This window comes from Arachis ipaensis, chromosome B6 (assembly GCF_059453495.1).
Source record: "Arachis ipaensis isolate K30076 ecotype BB chromosome B6, ASM5945349v1, whole genome shotgun sequence".
NCBI lineage: Eukaryota > Viridiplantae > Streptophyta > Magnoliopsida > Fabales > Fabaceae > Arachis > Arachis ipaensis.
This window is the reverse complement of record NC_142441.1, coordinates 82,167,313-82,187,466: the sequence shown is the minus strand read 5'-3', so window position 1 is coordinate 82,187,466 and position 20,154 is coordinate 82,167,313. Positions and strand designations below refer to the sequence as shown.

The 20,154-nt window shown below is 39.0% G+C and overlaps 1 protein-coding gene across 1 annotated transcript; it reads left to right on the top strand.

Moving 5' to 3' along the window:
* The first annotated feature begins 950 nt into the window (after positions 1 to 950).
* On the top strand, positions 951 to 1,758 carry LOC148561529 (uncharacterized). The gene is made up of 3 exons (XM_088489464.1): positions 951 to 1,355; positions 1,476 to 1,552; positions 1,695 to 1,758. Exons 1-3 carry the CDS (start codon positions 951 to 953, stop codon positions 1,756 to 1,758), a joined length of 546 nt encoding a protein of 181 aa, XP_088345590.1.
* Positions 1,759 to 20,154: the final 18,396 nt, after the last annotated feature.

The following is a 20,154-nucleotide window of genomic DNA, read 5'->3' as shown; positions in this document are numbered from 1 at the left end:
AAGTTTAAACTTTATAATTTTAGAAATTATTTTGTTAGAAATAATTAAATAGATTCGGAGATAGTTTTATTTTGAAATCAATTAATATTTTTAAGTAATCTTATTATAATAGAATATTTTGTATAATTTTAGTAATTGAAAAATAAGAAAGAATTGTATAATTTAATTTAAGTAACTTTTATTTTGAAAAGGTTACGATTTATTTTATTAATTTGATATCTTATTTTATAAATTAATTAATTAAGAGTAATTAAATTAGTTTTATTAATATTTGGAGTTTAAGTTGATTAATATTCTTATGTAATTTTTATAATTGGTTATTTCATATGCTTTGGAAATAAAATTTAGTAAATAGAAGTATTATATAATTTAATTTAAGTAATTTCTATTATGAATAAATTATGGTTTATTTTATTAGTTTGAGTTTTAGAGATTAATTTATTAGGAATGATTAAATAGATTTTTATAAATACTTAAAGTTTAAGTAATTATATTATAATTAGATATTTTGTAAATTGAAATTAAAGTTTCGGCGATAGAAAAATAATAAAAAGTTATATCATTTAATTTGAATAATTAGTATTGAGTTTAAACTATATTTTATAAAAATTTGATTAGTATGCTTATTTTATAATTTAAATTAAAAATAATTGTTTGAGCTCATTGATATGCTGATAAATAAAATCTTATGCGTTTTGAAAGTAATTTTTATGAAGTAATTTTTATGGTATTATATTTGAATCTTAAATTGTTATTCTATCTCAAATATTTTATAAAGGTTGTTATATTACTCATATACATTATACCTTAACCTTAAATTCCTAATTAAAAACCTAATTTTACCCTAAATTCACAAAACACACGCACAAGCAGAATGGGAAAGAAAGGAAACAGGGGAGCTCGAGGGGGGAAAACAGAAAGGGAAAAGAAAGGAAGGGGAAAGAGGGAAGATGGGGGAAACGGAGAACAGGAAGGGAGACAGAGGACGAGGGAGAAGAAGAGAGGGGGAGGAACAACGTTATGGAGCTTGGCGCTGCTGCCGAGCTGCTGTCGCAGAGAAGAAAGGGAGAGGCGAACGTGACCCACGGAGGAGTGGAAGGAGCTGCCGTCGAGCCACGCCCCGTTGCCTTGTTCGTGTATCGCCGTTGCTGTTCGCTGAGGGTGAGACGCGAAGAGAAGATGCTGACCTGCACCATCGTGCCTCGCTATCTTCGTCGAGCCTTCATCATTGTCACTCCCTATTCCCGTTGCCATCAGGGTTTGCTGCCGCTGCCGTTGAGAGTGATGCAGCAGAGGAGGAGTCATTCCTCTTCCGCCGCCGTCGCCGGAGACCTTGGTTGCTGCTGTTCATATGGGTGAGTTCGTTGTTTCCTAGTTACCGGAGTCACTGTCTATGAATCTTTTGTTGCTTTAGAATGACCTTGTCCCTATCTTTAATGTTCTTGAGTACACTATAGTTGTTGGAATCGTTACAGCTGGAACTTGTCACCGGGGGAGAGAAGCAGCTGCATCATCCTCTTCGTTTTGACATTGAACCTCTATTCCTAACCCTGTAACGCTCTTGCTCTTGTTCTATTTGGTATTTTGTTTCTCTATTATGTTCTTATTTTAATTATGATAGCCAATATCTCTGTTTTAGTATTATGGTGTTATGCTGAAATTGCCGAAATTGCCGTTGCTGCGAGCGTAACCAGAATTATTGATGCTGCTGCCGCCGTCTCGGTTGCGTTGAAATCGCCGTTGCAGTTGCCAGTTTAGACTAAGCAGGGATTGTTGCGTTAAACTATGCGATTGCGACATCGAGGTAGGGGGTTTAAAATGATTTTAATTTAGGAATGCCTACAAGGTTTATTGAATAACTGCAAATAGATTTAATATCTGTGAGTAATTGATTGACTATGTGAATATTGAATTGTGGATGAAATTGTGATTGGAATGGTTGAGATTGTTATTTGGAATTGTTGATTAGTGATATTGATTGATTATGTGGATTGGGAATTGCTTGATGACTAATTGTTGAGAATTTCTGAATTTTAATGGGTTATGTTGGATTTGTTGCCGTTGAGTTGTTATTTGGTATATTGTAATGTTAATGAACTTGGTTGGTGGTTGATTTGGAATTGGTTTTGAGGGGTTTTGAAGGGTTGGATTTTGAATACTAAATAGATTGCTGAAAAACTGATCTTTTTGAAATTAAAAGGTGACTTTGGAAGTGAATCCGTTATTCAACGATAATCGAAATGATATAAGAGCAAAGGCTGAGTAAAGTATAATAAAAGTTGTTGTTGGGACTCAATTTTGAGAAGTTTGAATTAACTATAGAACTAGTTATGATTTTTCAAATTTAAAATGTAAAACTTGATTTTCTGCATTATTTTTAAAGGAAGCCGGAAACTTTGAAAAACTATAACTATTTCTGTAATTATCGGAATTGCGTGGGACCAAGTCCGGATTGAGCTTGGGGATATAGGGAACTGGACTGCCGAATTTGAGACTTTTTCAATAAGTTTATGATTTATGGTGAATTTTTGAATCATGGATGTCAAAACTGGTTTTTCTGCAGAACGTTTAACGCAGCAGCAACTTGATTCCTCTATTGGAAATTCTGTAGTTTGAATTTTGAAATAGAACCAATTTTAAATAAAACTTTATTCCTATTATTTTAATGCCGTAAAATTTCAGAACAATTGGACTTGTAGTTTTAAAGATATGAATTTTTGAAGGATGACGCATTATGCAGAAAAAGCCAGATTCTGTTTCCTTAAATTAGTAACTTTGGGAGTTTATAACTTTTGATCCTGGATAGATATTGAGATGCAACCAATTGGAGGTGAAAATTAAGTATGTTTAGTATATGTGATTTAAATTTCAGGATTTTCTATGTTTTAATAAGTGAGTTATGGGACTTGGAAGAGGTTGTGTTCAATGATTTGTAAAACAGAATTCTGCAGAAAATTACCTAACTTCCAAGCTACGTAACTCCTTCATTAAAAATGGTATGACCCTGGAACCAATTGAGAAAGAAATTTGGATGAGTTATGTTTAACCACATTAATTTTGAAGGTAGTTGGATTTAATATGGATTTTATATGAAATTTCAAATGTTGTATGGTGCTGCTGTCTTCTGGTTTTAAAACACTGCAGAACAGTCACGATTTTGCTTATATTCCCGAAGCTATAGTCAGCAAAAAATTATGATTTTTGATTTAATAGAAAGCTTAATCCGAGACGGTCGCATGGATATAAAGTTTGCACAATTCCAAATTCATTTGATATTTTACAAAACAAAATGGAAATCAGGCTGCCAAGTTGTGTTGGTAATTATTTTGGATATGGAATTTAAGAAATAGATTTTCTATTATCAAATGTTTTTGAGAATATATTGCTGTGGCAAATGCTGAAAGAGGCTGATGAACTGTTGAGAAAGAAGGAATCCGTAAGGGTGGATAAGTCCTATTTTTAAAGGAGATTATGTCCAAATTTTTATAAAAAATATAAGGACTTAATCAAAATAAATATTCAAGGCTTATTTAATAATAATAACTCCAATGATTCTTTTAAGAAAAGAATATCTGATCTATGAGATTGTTGGTAGGGGCGTGGGTCTAGTCCCGCTTGCTCAGTGCGTAAACCATTATGCAGGGATGGTGGTTTTGTCCCGCCTGCAGTGAGGATGATGGTTTTATCCCGCTCACGTATTGATAAATTGTTCAGCAAGGACGGTGGTGTGATCCCGCTTGCATATTATTTTATGTACCCAGTAAGGATGGTGGTTTAATCCCGCTTACTGTGGAGGCAAGGACGGTGGTTTAATCCCGCTTGCGTGTTCCGGGCAAGGATGGTGGTTTAATTCCCGCTTGTCTATAGAACCTACGGATAAGGATGGTGGCCTAATCCCGCTTATCCGAGTCGGGTCTGGCAACATAACCGACGCGTGAGCTTATGGCTAGTAGGACAGGCATGCATCATATGCATCTATGTGACATTGTTTGGGTGTGTATATTGTAATTGGTTTGCCTAAGAGAATAATTCTGTTTAACTGCTAGTTGCTATACTTGATGTAATTGCTCTTGATTGTGTTTGAACCTCATTACTTGTGTTTGTAACTGATTGGCTGGATTGTGGTGAATTGGGTGTTGATTGAGTTGTTTGGGCCTAAGGCCGTGACTGGTACGTTTGAGGTCTAGTTTTGTATAAAGTATCTGACTGGTTCAGCATAGACTTAATGAACCTATGCTTGGAGCAGGATGATCATTTATACAGCGTAGGTAACTTCTTTTATGTTATGGTCTAGTAAGGTATGAAAAATCAAACTGGTTCAGCATAGACTTAATGAACCTATGACTGGGACAGGTTGGTCATTCATAAAGTCTAGGGAACTTTTAAAAGTTTTACAAGAAAAATATGAATTTAGGATATTGAGTAATTAACTAATGCTTTTAAAGAAAGTTAGTTTCCTTTTAGATGTCTATGAATGCAGTTAACTATTTGCGCTTTATTCTTTACTTTCACGGCATTCTCGACCTCTACTGAGAACATGTGGTTTGGTTCTCACCCCCAAATTTTCCACCCTTTCAGCAACAGGTTTGAAGACGCAATTTGAAGCTGCGAGCGATCTGTAGGCTTTCTTTATGGTTTTAATTGCTTTCATAGAATTCCCTCGCTCTTGTCCTTTGAGATTTTATTTTACATAGAGGGGTAGGTTTAGTATATTGTATTTGAGTTTTATTTGGTCTCTTTTGTATAAGAATTATTATCAATAATATTTATGTGATTATTATTATTTGTGAATGTTTGAATTATGACTTTAATGAAAAAAAAAAAACAATTTTCTGGCATTTTCCTAAAACTGAAACGCGAACTCGATACAAAGGCTTGATAATTAAGTAGTTAATACTAGAAAAGGTTACGTAATGTTCTTTCTAGTAGAAATACCCTGACTTAAGCAAGGTATTTTGCTGGACGGAACGTTACAGTATACACACACGTCCTTACACTCCCTCTGGTGGGAGCGCTCGCCCACCCTGTCTGCATGAACCCCTTTCCTTTTTGCTCTTGTGCGTGCGCACGAACCTGTGTGCGCACGCACACATGATCCTTCCCTTAAAAAAAAGTGTTTTGTGCGTACGCACACCTTGGTGCGTACGCACACACCTTGTTTCCCTCTCTGTTCGTAGTGCTCGCATAGAGTGTGCGCTCGCACACCTTCCCTTTCCCTCCTAGTGTGCGTACGCACACGTAACTGTGCTTACGCACGCCCCTGTTTTCACTCACTTTACTTCTCTTCTTCTCTTTTCTCTACTTCTTTTCTTCTTTTCCCCTCCACCCTTCCCTACCTTTCTTTTTTCATGTTTTTCTACTTGTTTTACTTAGTTTTCTTTGCATTTCATTTTTCATCTTAGCAATTAAATAAGTTGCAAGTGTTTGTTTGATGTTGATTGGGTTGCTTGTTGATTGAATTCATCAATGCACTTATACCTTGCCTTCAATTCCTATCACCTAATTGGATTTGAACATTCACATTTTGTTGCATATTAGGTGAAACTTTTATAAGTGCACATGAAATTTAGTGAATTGAATTGAGTTGCTTGTTCACCATGGATTTTAAGTCAATGTAATCACATCACAAGGTCCTTGTTTTTTGTTAATGCATTACATTTGTTTGAGTTGACTTAACTTTATTCTTATCAAGACTTGTCACTTTTTGTAGTAAGCACCTTCCCATGTGATTATTGCCTTATTCTTAAGGATGAATAAGTTGTTTCTCTTCATCACTGAATTGGTTATTGTTTGTTGTGCTATTTTATATCAATTTTGCCTTTTCACTTGCACAACTTCAATATTCAATAATTTCTACATTTAATTCACTCTTCTTGTAGTTGCCTAAGTTTGCTTATACTTAATTGATGCTCACTCATTGCTTGCATCTTAGCCATTTAATTGAGGAACTCATGCTTAAATTTCAACTGTGTGGATGCCGTTTTCACTGGCCGTTATGTGTATTCTAATCGCGCGTATAATTGGAATACACATATGGCTCATCTTTTTATCATACCACACCACTATGCAAACTTTCTCAATTAAATGCTTGTTTGTTTTTGCTCCAAGCATACAATGTATTTGCTCCCTCCTTTATCTTTTTGTGCCACTTGCCCTATGACTCTTAAGTATACGTTATTCATTCTTTTTAAGGATGAGGCGTGGAGGCAAGTAGCCAGGAGAGGAGGAGGACACCGTGGACGAAGATGTCGAGAATGCATTGGACTTGGCAGTTTCCACACAACCCAAGTCTCCACAACCGCCAACCGAAGGTGGAGAAACTTAGAGACATTCTCCCCGGATCATGTTCGTGCACAGAGGACCGTGCAACGCTTAAGTATAGGGGAGAATTCGTCATTTTGGGGCGTAAAACTTTCTTTTTCCGAACACTTTGCACTTTTATTTTTTTTTAGTTTTCTTTTATTATGTTTCTTGTAGATATTTGGAGTGTTTTTTTATTGTTGCATTACATTTTCTTTTAGTACATATAGCTTAGACTATTCATAGTTTATATTTATTGCATTTTGCATCTTTTGCATGGTATATATTTTATAGATAGAAGTTGTGATTGGATGTTGTGAATAGCATAGTGCCTAGTCAATTTTGTCTTAATTATTCATGTTAGTTTTTGGTTGTTGAAGGTTAGGAAGAGAACTAGGAATATTTTGAAAATTGCCTCCATCACAACATACATACATATAGAAAATAATTTTGGTGAAAAACAACGAAGATTTCCAAGAATTTTGTTTTTAGGCATTCTATTGAATTGATTTGGAAAATTGCCTTTAAACTTGCCTGGATGATTTTTTATGGAACATAGAAGAGTGGTAGAATAAAATGCCTTGTGAGTCTTTGAGCTTTAATGAGTGGTTACACATTATAACCACAATTTTTGTTTATTGTGTGCTATGCTCCTTCTATGATTGTAATCTTGGTTTTGCTTGATTCTTTATTTCTAATGTTTGATGTTGTGATTGCATTTAGCATGATTGAGGCCATCTTTGAATTAAGCTTACTCACCCAAATGGACTTACCCTTGTATCTACCTTTGTTAACTCCTTTTGAGCTTTTTAATCCCCTTTGTTCTAATTGTTAGCACATCACAACCCTAAGCGGAAAACCATGAATTACCTTGAATAGAATCTTTGATTAGCTTAGGTTAAGGTCTCTGTTTCATTTAAGTGTGGGAGAAATTTTGGGAAGCATTGGTAGAGAAAAATTTTGTTTAGGGTAAGTATGGAAAAATTTAGAAAATGGGTGCACATTCATGTTTTAATTTGCTTTAACCATATGAATTTGTCATAGAAAAAGAAAAAGAAATAGAAAAGAAAAAACAAAAGAAAAAAATTAAATGAAAAAAATAATAATAAGATGGGACAAAAGTTATCCCAAAGAAAAAAAGAATAAGAAATGCATATGTGTTTTGAATAGAAACTAAGGCATGAATGTGTGTGAAAAGAAGTAATGGGTGGCTAGAACGCATTTTTGTGGGTTGATTGATATAGGTTGAGTTGGGTACTTGAGCTAATCAAAGATTCAATTCTTTAGTCCACTTAGCCATATACTCATCCTACCCTTACCCCAATCCCATTACAACCTTCTAAAGACCTCATGATACATGTATACATGCATCAAATACTTGTTGATTGTTAGATGAAAAGCAATCCCTTGAAAATATTATTAGAGGAGACTTGAGTGAATTGACCTTAAACACCAAGCATTGAGAGTGTATACACACCTAGTGAGGGATCAATTACTCAATTCTATGTCTCTACCTTTCTTATCATGCATTCTTGCAAGTTGCTTCTTTTTTATGAGTGAATCAATTCTTTAGATTTTGATTGCATTGAGCGACTTCTTTTCTTAGCCCTATATGTCTATACTCGTGCTTGGAAATTTGATTGTTTGTTTCCACCAAATCAATAGGGACTATAGATAGATAGATATATATAGATAGTATATAGCATAGTTGCATGCATGTAAGTAGTTGCATTGAATAAGTTGCTTACCCTTTTATTCTTCTCCTGTGATTATGATTAGCATGAGGACATGCTATTGTTTAAGTGTGGGGTAATTGATGAATCCATATTTGACGATGTATTCTAGTTTGATTTGAATGGATTTCATCATATAAACTCATACTTATTCACTAAAATAGCATGCTTTTGTGTTTTCTCTCTAGATTGTGCCTAAATGTGAAAACATGCATTTTTGAGCTTAAATTAGTGATTTTAATCCCACTTTTATACCATTTGATCCCATGACATGTTTATTGAGTGATTTTAGGCCCTAGAGGCAAGTTTGGCAAGGCAAAAGTGGAAGGAAGCATGTACAAAGGGAGAAAACATGAAGAAAATAAAGGAGAAGAGCACAGCGATGTGTGCATACGCACAGTGTAAAAACCGCAATTAATCAACCAGTTAATTAAGTGGTTATATTGTCCGAATTAGAATCTGAAAAGTTGGAGCGAGAATTTGAGGATTTAAATATGATTTTTGGACTCAGTAGGTCTTTTCGAGTCAGAAAATGTATTTTCTGCGAAAAATTGTAAAAAACCGTGATGACTTGCATCATCTACCCTTATTTCTTGCATAAAGAAGACCATAAAAGAGCATAAATCTCATTTGATCAGTACAATTCATGCATTATTTGATGAATATTATGGTACACTACTTTGAGATGAGTTGTGCTGAATTTCAGGTGAGAAAAGCATCAAAAATGGGGTAGAAGACAAACAAGAAGCTGGGCGTGTGAAACTGGCGTGACACTTGAAGCAAACGCCACAAAAACGCACTGGCGTGGCACGCCAGGAGCTGGGCATGGCACGCCAGTACTAAAGCCCAGAGAAGAGATTCGAAGCATGCATATGGGCGTGGCACGCCAGAGACTGGGCGTGGCACGCTGGTACAAAATTCTAGAGAGCTACAATGGAAAATACAAAAGGGGTGTGGCACGCCAAGCTGGGCGTGGCACGCCTGACTCATCATACACTATGGGCATGCCACTTGAGCAAAGGGGCGTGGCATGCCAACCCTCCATCCCAAGAAGAACCTTCACTATGGCGTGCCACTTGGTGTCGAAGGCGTGGTACGCCAGTCCCAAGAAGTCACTTGGGCGTGTCACTTGAGAACCCAGGCGTGGCACACCAAGCTTGAAGAGTTCACAAAACCATGGGCGTGCCACTTGAGCAGCATGGCATGGCACGCTGGTACAACAATCCAGAGAAGGGGCTGAAGGCAATTGAAGACTGGGCGTGCCACTTGAGCAACCAGGCGTGGCACGCTAATGCACAAAGGACCAAAAGCAAGGACTGGGCGTGCCACTGGGTATCGAAGGCGTGGCACGCCAACCTTAGCATTTCACTATGGTGTGCCACTTGATGGCTGAGGCGTGGCACGCCAACTACTGGAACCAAGACAAGATCATGGGCGTGGCACGCTGGTATAAGTTTTCAGAGAGGATGAAGGAGGCCAATTACATGGGGTGTGCCACTTGGTATCAAAGGCGTGGCACGCTATTCACCATTCTTTACTTAGGCATGCCACTTGAGTAGCCAGGCGTGGCACGCCAGTGTCATTCAGAAGAGAAGCATTAGGGCGTGCCACTTGAGTTCGGGGCGTGGCACGCCAAACAGAGCAACCACTCACTCACAAGAGGGGCATGGCACGCCAGACCCTGGGCGTGCCACGCTAGTTCAACTTTCCAGAGAAGCCTAGCCAAGCATAAAGCAATGGCGTGGCACGCCAGTACAAGTTTCCAGAGGCAAAGAGAAGTGAGAGAGGCAAGGGGCGTGCCACTTGAGTTCAAAGGCGTGGCACGCCAACACAAGAAATCCACTATGGCGTGCCACTTGAGCTCGAATGCGTTGCACGCCAAGGTTGAAAGAGGGACGAGCGTGCCACTTGAAGGATTAGGCGTGGCACGCCAAGCTGGAAATGAAGAGCACGTGAGACGCCAGAGGCACGCCAGCCACACGCCAGCTGAGAAGTCATGCTTATTGAGTGTTTTCTTTTCTTTCCAAAATGTAATTTTCCTTTTTCACTTTTGTAATTCTTTTATTTTACTAGGAGTAGTATAAATACCCCCAAGGAGTACTGAAGAAGGGGGTTAAGCAGTCACTTTTAGATCCACTTTTACACTTCACTTTTGAGTAACTTTTGAGCTATGAGTAGCTAACTTTTCTCTCATTGAGAGAGGGAGCTCTGTTGTACTTGATGGATGAATGAAAGTGAAATCCTTCTTCTCTTCATCTTCTCTTTGATTTACTAGAAGGAATTTCGTTCTTAATGCTTAGTGTTCAATTATCTTGGGAAAGAGATTGAATGCAATTGGGTTTCATGGGAACCTTGGGAAAGGAAACATGAAACCATGCTTGAAATCCCTTCACACTAGAGTAGAATCTGGGTTTTGGTGTTTGGATACGTGACATATAATCCTCCCTCTACTTGGACCTATGATGGTGTGTGGTATAATCAGGGACCAAGCATATCTCTCTTCATGAGCAGTTAGACCAAGGAATTGGCTATTGATCAAGATCTGAGAGATTGAGTCACCAAGGGATTGGGGCTCAATCAATCATGATTGTCAAGAGGTCAATGAGTTGCATGATTGAAGAGGATATAAGCTAGATTTGATCCAAAAAGACAACATCTCCCAATCTCAATGAATTTCCCCATTCTTATCTATCCATTTCTTTATAGCTTAATTTTACATTCAGCAATTCCCTATTCTCATTTACATTCAAGTCATTTATGATTCTGCACTTTACTTTCTGCCATTTATATTTCTGCACTTTATTGCTTTTCTCTATATTCTAGTCATTTTTATGTCATTTACAATTCTGCACTCTACAATCCTATTGATCCGCTTGACTAATTCATCAATCGATTAAAACTGCTCGAATTTGCCAATCTCCGTGGATACGATCCCACTCCACTGTGGGTTATTACTTGACGATAATTTTGGTGCACTTGCCAAAAGGACTAATTCACCAATTTTGAATGGGGTGTGAATTCGACTCATCAAGTTTTATGGCGCCGTTGCCGAGAATTGGCTTAAATTTGACAGTGATTAAATCAATTGGAGAGCTAGATTAAGCAATTTAAATTCCTTGTTATTTTATCTTTTTTTTAGTATTTTTTATTTTTCTTTGAGTTCTATCTCTTTCTTCTTTGATTATTTTTATCATTCGTATTTTCACTCTTCTAACTGTTTGATTAATTGCACCACTCACACTAACATTCACTCTAACAAGAGTAACTTTCTTATTCAAATTTCTTTCTTTCTTCTCTTATTTTGCCTTGCTGGTTGTATGACAGGTAGAAGAAGCGGAGCTTCAACTTCCTTTGATTCTGAACCTGAGAGGACCTTCCTTAGATTAAGGAGGGAAGCAAGAGGGAAAATAGTTGTTGGTGCTGAGGAAGAGGAAGAGTATTTTGAAACAAACATGGAGGAGAACATGGAGAATCATCATGAAGAAGAAGCTCACAACCATGCCAAAGAAGGTCCAGTAAATCATGATGGGCAAGAGAGGAGAGTCTTAGGCTCCTACATCAACCCAAATCCAGGAAATTATGGCACCAGCATCTTAAAGCCAACAATTCATGCCCACAATTTTGAGCTAAAACCTCAGCTCATCACACTCGTTCAAAATAATTGCTCATATGGAGAAGTGCCCAAGAAGACCCTAATCAACATCTCAACACATTCTTGAGGATATGTGATACTGTAAAGTCCAACGGGGTACACCCCAACATCTACAAACTACTCTTGTTCCCTTTCTCACTCACAGATAAGGCAGCAAAGTGGTTGGAATCATTCCCCAAGGATAGCCTAACTACATGGGAGGAGGTCGTGAACAGATTTCTTGCAAGATTTTACCCTCCACAAAGAATCATTAGGCTGAGAGCTGAGGTACAACTTTCAGACAATAAGATGGAGAAATACTCTATGAGGCCTGGGAGAGATTCAAAGATCTGACAAGAAGATGTCCACCAGAAATGTTCAATGAATGGGTACAACTACACATCTTTTATGAGGGACTATTCTATGAAGCAAAGAAGGCTGTGGATCATTCTTCAGGAGGCTCACTCAACAAGAAGAAAACCATTGAAGAGGCCATAGATGTCATTGAAACTGTAGCTGAAAATGAGTATTTTTATGCTTCAAAAAAGACTCAGAAAAAGGGAGTGCTAGAGCTCAACACTGTAGACGCTTTGTTAGCTCAGAACAAAGCAATTGCAGCTCAAATAGCAGCTCTAACAAAAAGGATGGAGGCTAACCAAGCCTCAGTTATTCAGGACCAAACTCCCCAACAATAAGGGAATGCACCAGGATCTGAAGGTGACTGGGAACAAGTAAATTATGTGAACAATTCATCCAGACCACCATATGACCCACACTCTAAGACATACAACCTAGGTTGGAAGAATCACCCAAACTTTGGGTGGGAAAATCAACAAAACCACAACTAGGACCACAACAAGCCTTATTCATCAAATCAGCATTTCAACCACAACCCCAACCATCAAACAGGGAACCATAGACCCTACCATAACTCACAAAACACATCATACCATAGTAACCAGCCCACACACAATAACCTCAACCAAGATGCACCATCCTCAACTATGCAACCATGCGAAATCAAGAGCAACTTTGAGAAGATGGAAGCTGCAATAGCACAAATTACAGGAGCAGTCTCCACCCTCATGGACAGATAAGCACAAACTGACAGAAGGATAGATGCTAATCAAGAGGAGTACAGGTCAAATCAGAAAAATTAAGGCGCAACAATCTCAAAGTTGGAAGCACAAGTGTAGATTTTATCCAAGCAACTCCCACTTCCCACACACACATTTCCTAGTGATACTATGGCCAACCCAAAAGGGGAATGCAAAGCCATTATTCTAAGAAGTGGGAAGGTTGTAGAAGAAGGAATCCCAAGCAAAGACAAGCATGAAGAAGTTGCAGCAAAGCATGGGAACAAGGATGAAGAAGAAATCCCTGCCCCACCTCCACCAAAACCAGTCTTGAAGCCTTATGTGCCAAAGGCACCATACCCACAAAGACTGGGAAACGATGGGAAGGATGGCCAGTTTTCTAAGTTCCTAGAGATCTTCAAGAGGATCCAAATCAACATACCAATTGCTGAGGCATTAGAACAAATGCCACTCTATGCTAAATTTTTGAAGGAGCTTATAACCAAAAAGAGGAACTGGGAAGCAAAAGAAACCATAATATTGACTGAAGAATGCAGCGCCATCATACAGAAGAAGCTGCCTCAAAAGCTGAAGGACCCCGGGAGTTTCCAAATTCCCTGCATCATAGGAGACATCACCATTGAGAAGGCTTTGTGTGATTTGGGAGCTAGCATAAATCTTATGTCCATGACCATGATGAGAAGGATAAAGATTGAGGAAGCCAAGCCAACAAGAATGGCACTCCAATTGGTTGACAGAACATTTAAGTTTCCACATGGATCGGAGTGGTGGAAGACTTGCTAGTGAAAGTAGGAGAGTCATCTTTCCTGCTGATTTCATTGTGCTGGACATGGAAAAAGAGGTCAACATCTCGATTATCCTAGGAAGACCATTCCTAGCTACTGCTGGAGCCATCATCGATGTGCAAAAAGGGGAACTAGTCTTGAGGTTGCATAAAGAGAAAATAGTCTTCAATGTCTTCAAAGAAATGAGTTACCCCAAGGAATCCATAGGAGAATGCATGCTGGTAGACACCATGGAACAAATAGTTTAAGAAGTCTTGGAAGAAGAATAATGTGGAAAAACCATTGAGCTGGAACAAGCACCAGATGGAGAATCACCACAAGCAACCATGAGAAACTCAATCATGCCAACCATTACAAGCAACAGAGATGCAAAGCCACCAAAACTAGAACTGAAAGCACTACCACCCAGCTTAAAGTATGCATATCTGGATGCTAACAACACGCAACCAGTGATAATAAATTCAAGTCTGAGTAAGGAACAAGAAGAGGAGCTCATCCAAGTGCTGAGACAACACAAGGATGCCATAGGCTGGACACTTGCAGATTTAAAAGGGATCAGTCCTTCAATGTGTATGCATAAGATCTTGCTTGAAGAAGATGCCAAACCTTCAAGACAACAACAAAGGAGGCTGAACCCAACTATGAATGAAGTGGTTCAGAAAGAAGTGTTGAAACTATGGCAAGCAGGGGTGATATACCCTATATCAGACAGTCCTTGGGTAAGCCCGATACAAGTAGTCCCTAAGAAGGGAGGGATCACTATTGTGGCAAATGAGAAGAATGAATTAATACCCACAAGGACAGTAATCGGATGGCGTATGTGCATTGACTACCGGAAACTTAATGAAGCCACCCGGAAGGACCACTTTTCCTTACCTTTCATGGACCAGATGTTTGAAAGATTGGCAGGACATGAGTATTATTGCTTCCTAGATGGGTATTCGGGCTACAACCAAATTGTTGTAGACCCCCAGGACCAGGAAAAAACTTCATTTACTTGTCCATATGGTGTTTTTGCCTATAGGAGAATGCCCTTTGGATTGTGCAATGCACCTGCAACATTCCAAAGGTGCATGCTCTCCATTTTCTCAAACATGATTGAGAAGTTCATAGAAGTATTCATGGATGACTTCTCTGTATTTGGGAACTCGTATTCTGATTGCCTATACCATCTTGCTCTTGTGCTAAAAAGGTGTCAAGAAACCAACCTAGTTTTAAACTGGGAGAAGTGCCATTTTATGGTGACTGAAGGGGTGGTTCTTGGTCACAAGATTTCAAAAGATGGTATAGAAGTGGACAAGGCAAAAGTGGAAGTAATTGAAAAATTACCTCCACCTTGCAATGTCAAAGCAATCAGAAGCTTTTTGGGACACGCTGGGTTCTATAAGAGATTTATCAAGGATTTTTCAAAAATTGCAGAACGCCTTAGTAACCTACTTGTCTCAAATACTCCCTTTGTTTCTGATAGAGAGTGCATGATAGCCTTTGATAAACTTAAGAAGAAACTCTCCTCTGCACCTATTATAGCACCACCAAGCTGGGATCTTCCCTTTGAACTAATGTGTGATGCATCTGATTTTGCTATTGGTGCTGTTCTAGGACAGTGGAAAGACAAGCTAGTACATGTTGTTTACTATGCTAGCAAGGTTCTCAATGAGAATCAAAGGAACTATACCACCACGGAGAAAGAACTTTTAGCCATAGTTTTTGCTTTTGACAAGTTTAGATCATATCTTATTGGCTCAAAGTAATTGTGTTCACTGATCATGCAGCACTCAAATACTTGCTTACCAAACAAGAATCTAAGCCCAGACTAATAAGGTGGATCTTGTTGCTCCAGGAATTTGATATTGAGATTAAAGATAGGAGCGGAGTAGAGAACAAGGTAGCTGACCACCTCTCAAGGATCCCACAAGAAGAAAAGATGCAGCAGGTAGCAGTCAATGAAATCTTTCCTAATGAACAATTAATGATGATTCGAGTCTCCCCTTGGTTTGCAGACATAGCCAACTTCAAGGCTATTGGGGAGCTACCAACTAACATCAATAGGCACATGAGGAGGAAGCTAATCAAGCACGCCAAACACTACATCTGGGATGATCCTTATTTGTTCAAAAAGTGTGCTGATGGAATCCTAAGAAGGTGTATACCCCATGAAGAAGGGCAGGAAATACTATGGCAGTGCCATGGATCTGCATATGGAGGTCACTTTAGTGGAGAAAGGACAGCAGCAAAGGTGCTTCAATCTGGATTTTACTGGCCAACAATGCATAAGGATGCCAAGGAAATGGTGTCAAGATGTGATGAATGCCAAAGAGCTGGTAATCAAACCAAGAGAAATGAGATGCCACAACAATTCATACTAGAGTTAGAGCTGTTTGATGTATGGGGGATCGATTTCATGGGACCCTTCCCAACCTCCTACTCAAATAGCTACATATTGGTGGCTGTTATGTCTCAAGATGGGTAGATGCCATAGCCACTACAACAAATGACAACAAGGTTGTGATAAGCTTCTTGAGAAGGAACATTTTCAGTAGATTTGGAGTCCCCAGAGCTCTCATTAGTGATGGAGGGACACACTTCTGCAACAAACAACTCGAGGCACTTCTTCTCAAATATGGAGTGAAGCACAATGTGGCAACTCCATACCACCCACAAACCAACGGGCAAGCTAAAATTTCCAACAGAGAGCTAAAAAGAATCCTTGAAAAGACTATTGGAAGCTCAAGAAAAGATTGGTCTAAGAAGCTGGATGATGCACTATGGGCCTACAGGACAGCCTATAAGACTCCCATCGGGATGTCTCCATACCAACTGGTGTATGGCAAGGCTTGTCACTTGCCAGTTGAACTTGAACATAGAGCCTTTTGGGCTCTAAAGATGTTAAACTATGATGAGCAAGCTGCTGGAGAAAAGAGATTAATGCAACTCAATGAGCTGGAGGAGTTTAGGAATCAAGCATATGAGAATGCAAAAATCTACAAAGAGAACACAAAAAGGTGGCATGACCAAAAGATAGCAAGAAGGGAGTTCACTGAAGGACAGAAAGTGTTACTCTACAACTTAAGACTCAAGTTTTTCCCTGGAAAACTGAAGTCTAGATGGTCAGGACCTTTCACCATACTCAAGGTGTTTTCCTATGGTCATGTGGAGCTCATGGAGGACAAGACTCAAAGAACTTTTACTGTCAATGTCCATAGACTCAAACACTACTTGGGAGGCTCCTTAGAGGAGCAAGGAGAGAGCTACAAGCTCAGCTAAAAATGAAGAAATGTCAAGCTAATGACAATAAAGAAGCGCTAGTTGGAAGGCACCCCAACACTTTATCCTTTTTGATTTCGTTACTTTTCTTAGAAGTAGTTTAAAAATTTGTTGCATTAGGTAGTTTACTTTTCAGTCTCTCCTTTATCTTACATTGCCATATTAGGTAGTTTACAATTGCAGATTAGAATGCTGATTTTAGCTTTGGTAGCTAGATTTTCTTTACATTTTTTCTATTCCGGAATTGCAACTTGATGAAGGCATTGATCATAATGAGTGAATGGGCTGAAGACTAGCTAAAATGCTAAGTTTGGTGTGGCCTCTCACCCATTTAATCTAGACTTACAGACAATTTATATATTGATTTGAAGAGTAAGCCCAAGGATTAAGTTTGGTGTGGCCACCACCAAGAATAATCTAGCAGCCCAAGTCACCCAATTTGAAAGCACTTAATGCTTTGGGTAAAAACATGAATGTGGTTTAATGAGTTCAGAGGAATTGGAATCAAAATGAAATGAAAAGATTGATGTTCTTCCACTCCTATGAACACATTAAATACACAATGATAAAACCAATTTATTGAGATACCAAAGAATTAAGTTTGGTGTCCCAAGGGACACCCATCAATTGCAATCCAATTCACTTTTGATGAGAAAGAATGTGGAAAGGTTCTTTTGTCATTACTAATGGGTTCAGTTTCATTTCAGGAGAGAAGATGGGGCCCACATGGTAAACAACTCACAAAGCATGGAAGTCAAAGTGTACTTACACTTTGGAACTCAACACACGCAGAAGACACAGTGAGAAAAGAGTTGGCGCCTCTTCCCACGCTAGGCGCCACTCCCCAAGTGGGAAAACATTTATTTTTTTTATTTCCCACCCTTTTGACCATATTCACCCATTATAAAAGCCTCACCTCACCATCTCATATCCCACTTCAACAACCCCAATCACACACGAAGAGCATACAACCCCTTCCTTTCTCTTTTCATCCTTTACCGTCTCTTTCCCTACTTTCTTTCTTTTTTTCTTGATTGGGACAATCAAGTCCTAAGTTTGGTGTTGGAGCAAAACCTTATTTTGCTTGTTCTTTCTTGCAACTCCATTTCACTTTCAAACACACTCTCTCAAACTCATGGCACCACCAAAAAGCTCAACCTCAAAGAAAAGAAAAGTCAAGGAACTAACCTCTGGGTCCTCAAGCTCCTTCAATGACTACAAGTTCCTCTCCGCATTCAACCAAAACCAATTCTATGGTTGGGTGAGTGAGAGGGAGATCATTCCAGAAGTTGGGTTCCAATTAGGGAGGAACGAGCACATTGAAATCAACATTGAGATCAACAATGGAGGTTGGTCACTTCTATACAACCCACCAAGAAAAATGGTAGAGAGTTTGGTGAGGGAATTCTATGCCAACGCAGTGCCTCAACCAGGGCAACACTATGGCTACATTAGCTTTGTAAGGGGGAAGTCCATTGACTACAGTCCCTCTAGCATAGAAAGGATGCTAATGGTGAAGAGGACAAGCTCCACTCGGAGCTATGAAGAAAGAATGAAGCAGCAAGACCCTGGGTTTGATGAGATCCTAAATGAGATTTGTGTGATACATGTGCATTGGATCAATGACAAGGATGGGGGTACCTAATCAATTGAGGAGAAGAGATTTGAGCCCCCAAGCTAGAGGGTGGTTAGAATTTGTGAGGAGGTCCCTAATCCCCACATCCAACACTTCAGAGGTGACCAAGGAGAGAGCTGTACTCATCTACAGCATCATGAAAGGAGAGAACATCAACGTGGGGGAGATGATTTCCAACAACATCAACAAAGTGCTGAAGAGCACCAGTGACAACACAAGGTTGGCATTCCACAGCATTATACAGAGGCTATGTGATGAGGCTGGAGTTGAAAAGATTATTGATGAAGTGCTTGTGAAGCAAGACAAGTTCATAACTTCTAAAAAGATGGCCAAGGTGGTAGCTGTGCACCCACTCTACAGGGCCAGAGAACGAAGAGCTCAGGCCCATGAACAACAACAACAACAAGAAGAAGAGGAGGCAGAAGATCAACCTCAATTCCTGGCACTTCAACCACCACCACAATATCAATATTAGCAATTTCCAGAGGGATTCAACTGGGAGCAACTGCAAGGAGATGTACACCAAATGAAGGGAGATCTACACCACTTGAAGGAAGATGTCAATCAACTCAAGAAAACTCAACAACAACAATAGAGCCAAGTCAACTACAACATCCAACAACTCCAAGGGAATTGGGAGCATATGAGGAAGGAGCAGCAAGAACAATTTGACTGGAGAGAGGTGCGAAGTGTACTGAACAAACTAGTAGAGCAAGGTAAATGGCAACAGAGGAACCTGGCTAAATTCAGACATCCCTATGATGCTAGAACCATATCCAGGAGGCAATATGGCATTAACACACAAGCGAAGCTAAATTACTTGTGTAACGTCGTGGCCGCTCTGAACCCAGGATACCCAACCTTCATGCAAGGAATGGAAGAACTAAGTGCAAGACAAGAAGAAATCCTAGCTAAACATAAGTAGGATGAAAGGAATTACATGAGGAGGGTAGGATTTTGGAAACCCAAGGATGCCAAAGCACAAGAAGGCTCCTCCAAACCAGATGAAGGTAGTTCTTCCCCCTCCAAGAAGAAGGACAAAGGGAAGGGGCCAATGAACTAAAGATGAAGCTGCTCAAGGTTGTTGAGTCCCATGGTTGACACTTTCCGATTTCTGAATTCTTGTTTAAGTTTTTGCTTTATTTACTTTTTGAATAAATAATCATGCTAGGGTAGTTGATGTTTTATGCGTAGTTTTTAATTCCTGTTTGAAGTCTTTATGAGTTCTTCTTTTCAAGAAAGAAAATGCCATGTATTTCAAGTCTTTATTCCAACAAAAAGAAAAAGTAGAGTTTGTCTCCATAAGAGTCACTGTGAGTTGTGCAAAAACAATGAGAAAGACCAAGGCCAAGATGGATTATGAAACAAACTAAGATATAAGTGACCAAGTGTAAGACCTTGAATGAACTAAAAAAGAAAATGAGTCATGGAAAAGCAACTAGTCCTAGAAGGTATAACTAGGGGAAGGTTAAGCGGTGTTCCTTGAATATCCATAGAACCAAGAGGTAGTAGGTAATAAAGACCCAAGGCTCTGAGCATCAACTACTGGGATAGAAAAAGAAACATTAAAAAGCTCAAAAAGAATAAAAAAAATCTTAGTAGATGCTTGTGGTGAAGATGTGTCAAGAAAAGACCTGGGCAAGTAAATTCTTAAGGGTGTTTCAACACCTAGTACCCTAAAACCAATTGGTTTGGGAGTGCTAATTGA

Bases quoted from the DNA above. Each gene is read 5' to 3' on its own strand.
- LOC148561529 (XM_088489464.1), top strand. From the start codon at position 951: ATGGGGGAAACGGAGAACAGGAAGGGAGACAGAGGACGAGGGAGAAGA. The intron at 1,356-1,475 runs GTGAGTTCGTTG...GAATCGTTACAG, and splicing joins GGTTGCTGCTGTTCATATGG to CTGGAACTTGTCACCGGGGG. The intron at 1,553-1,694 runs GTAACGCTCTTG...GAGCGTAACCAG, and splicing joins GAACCTCTATTCCTAACCCT to AATTATTGATGCTGCTGCCG.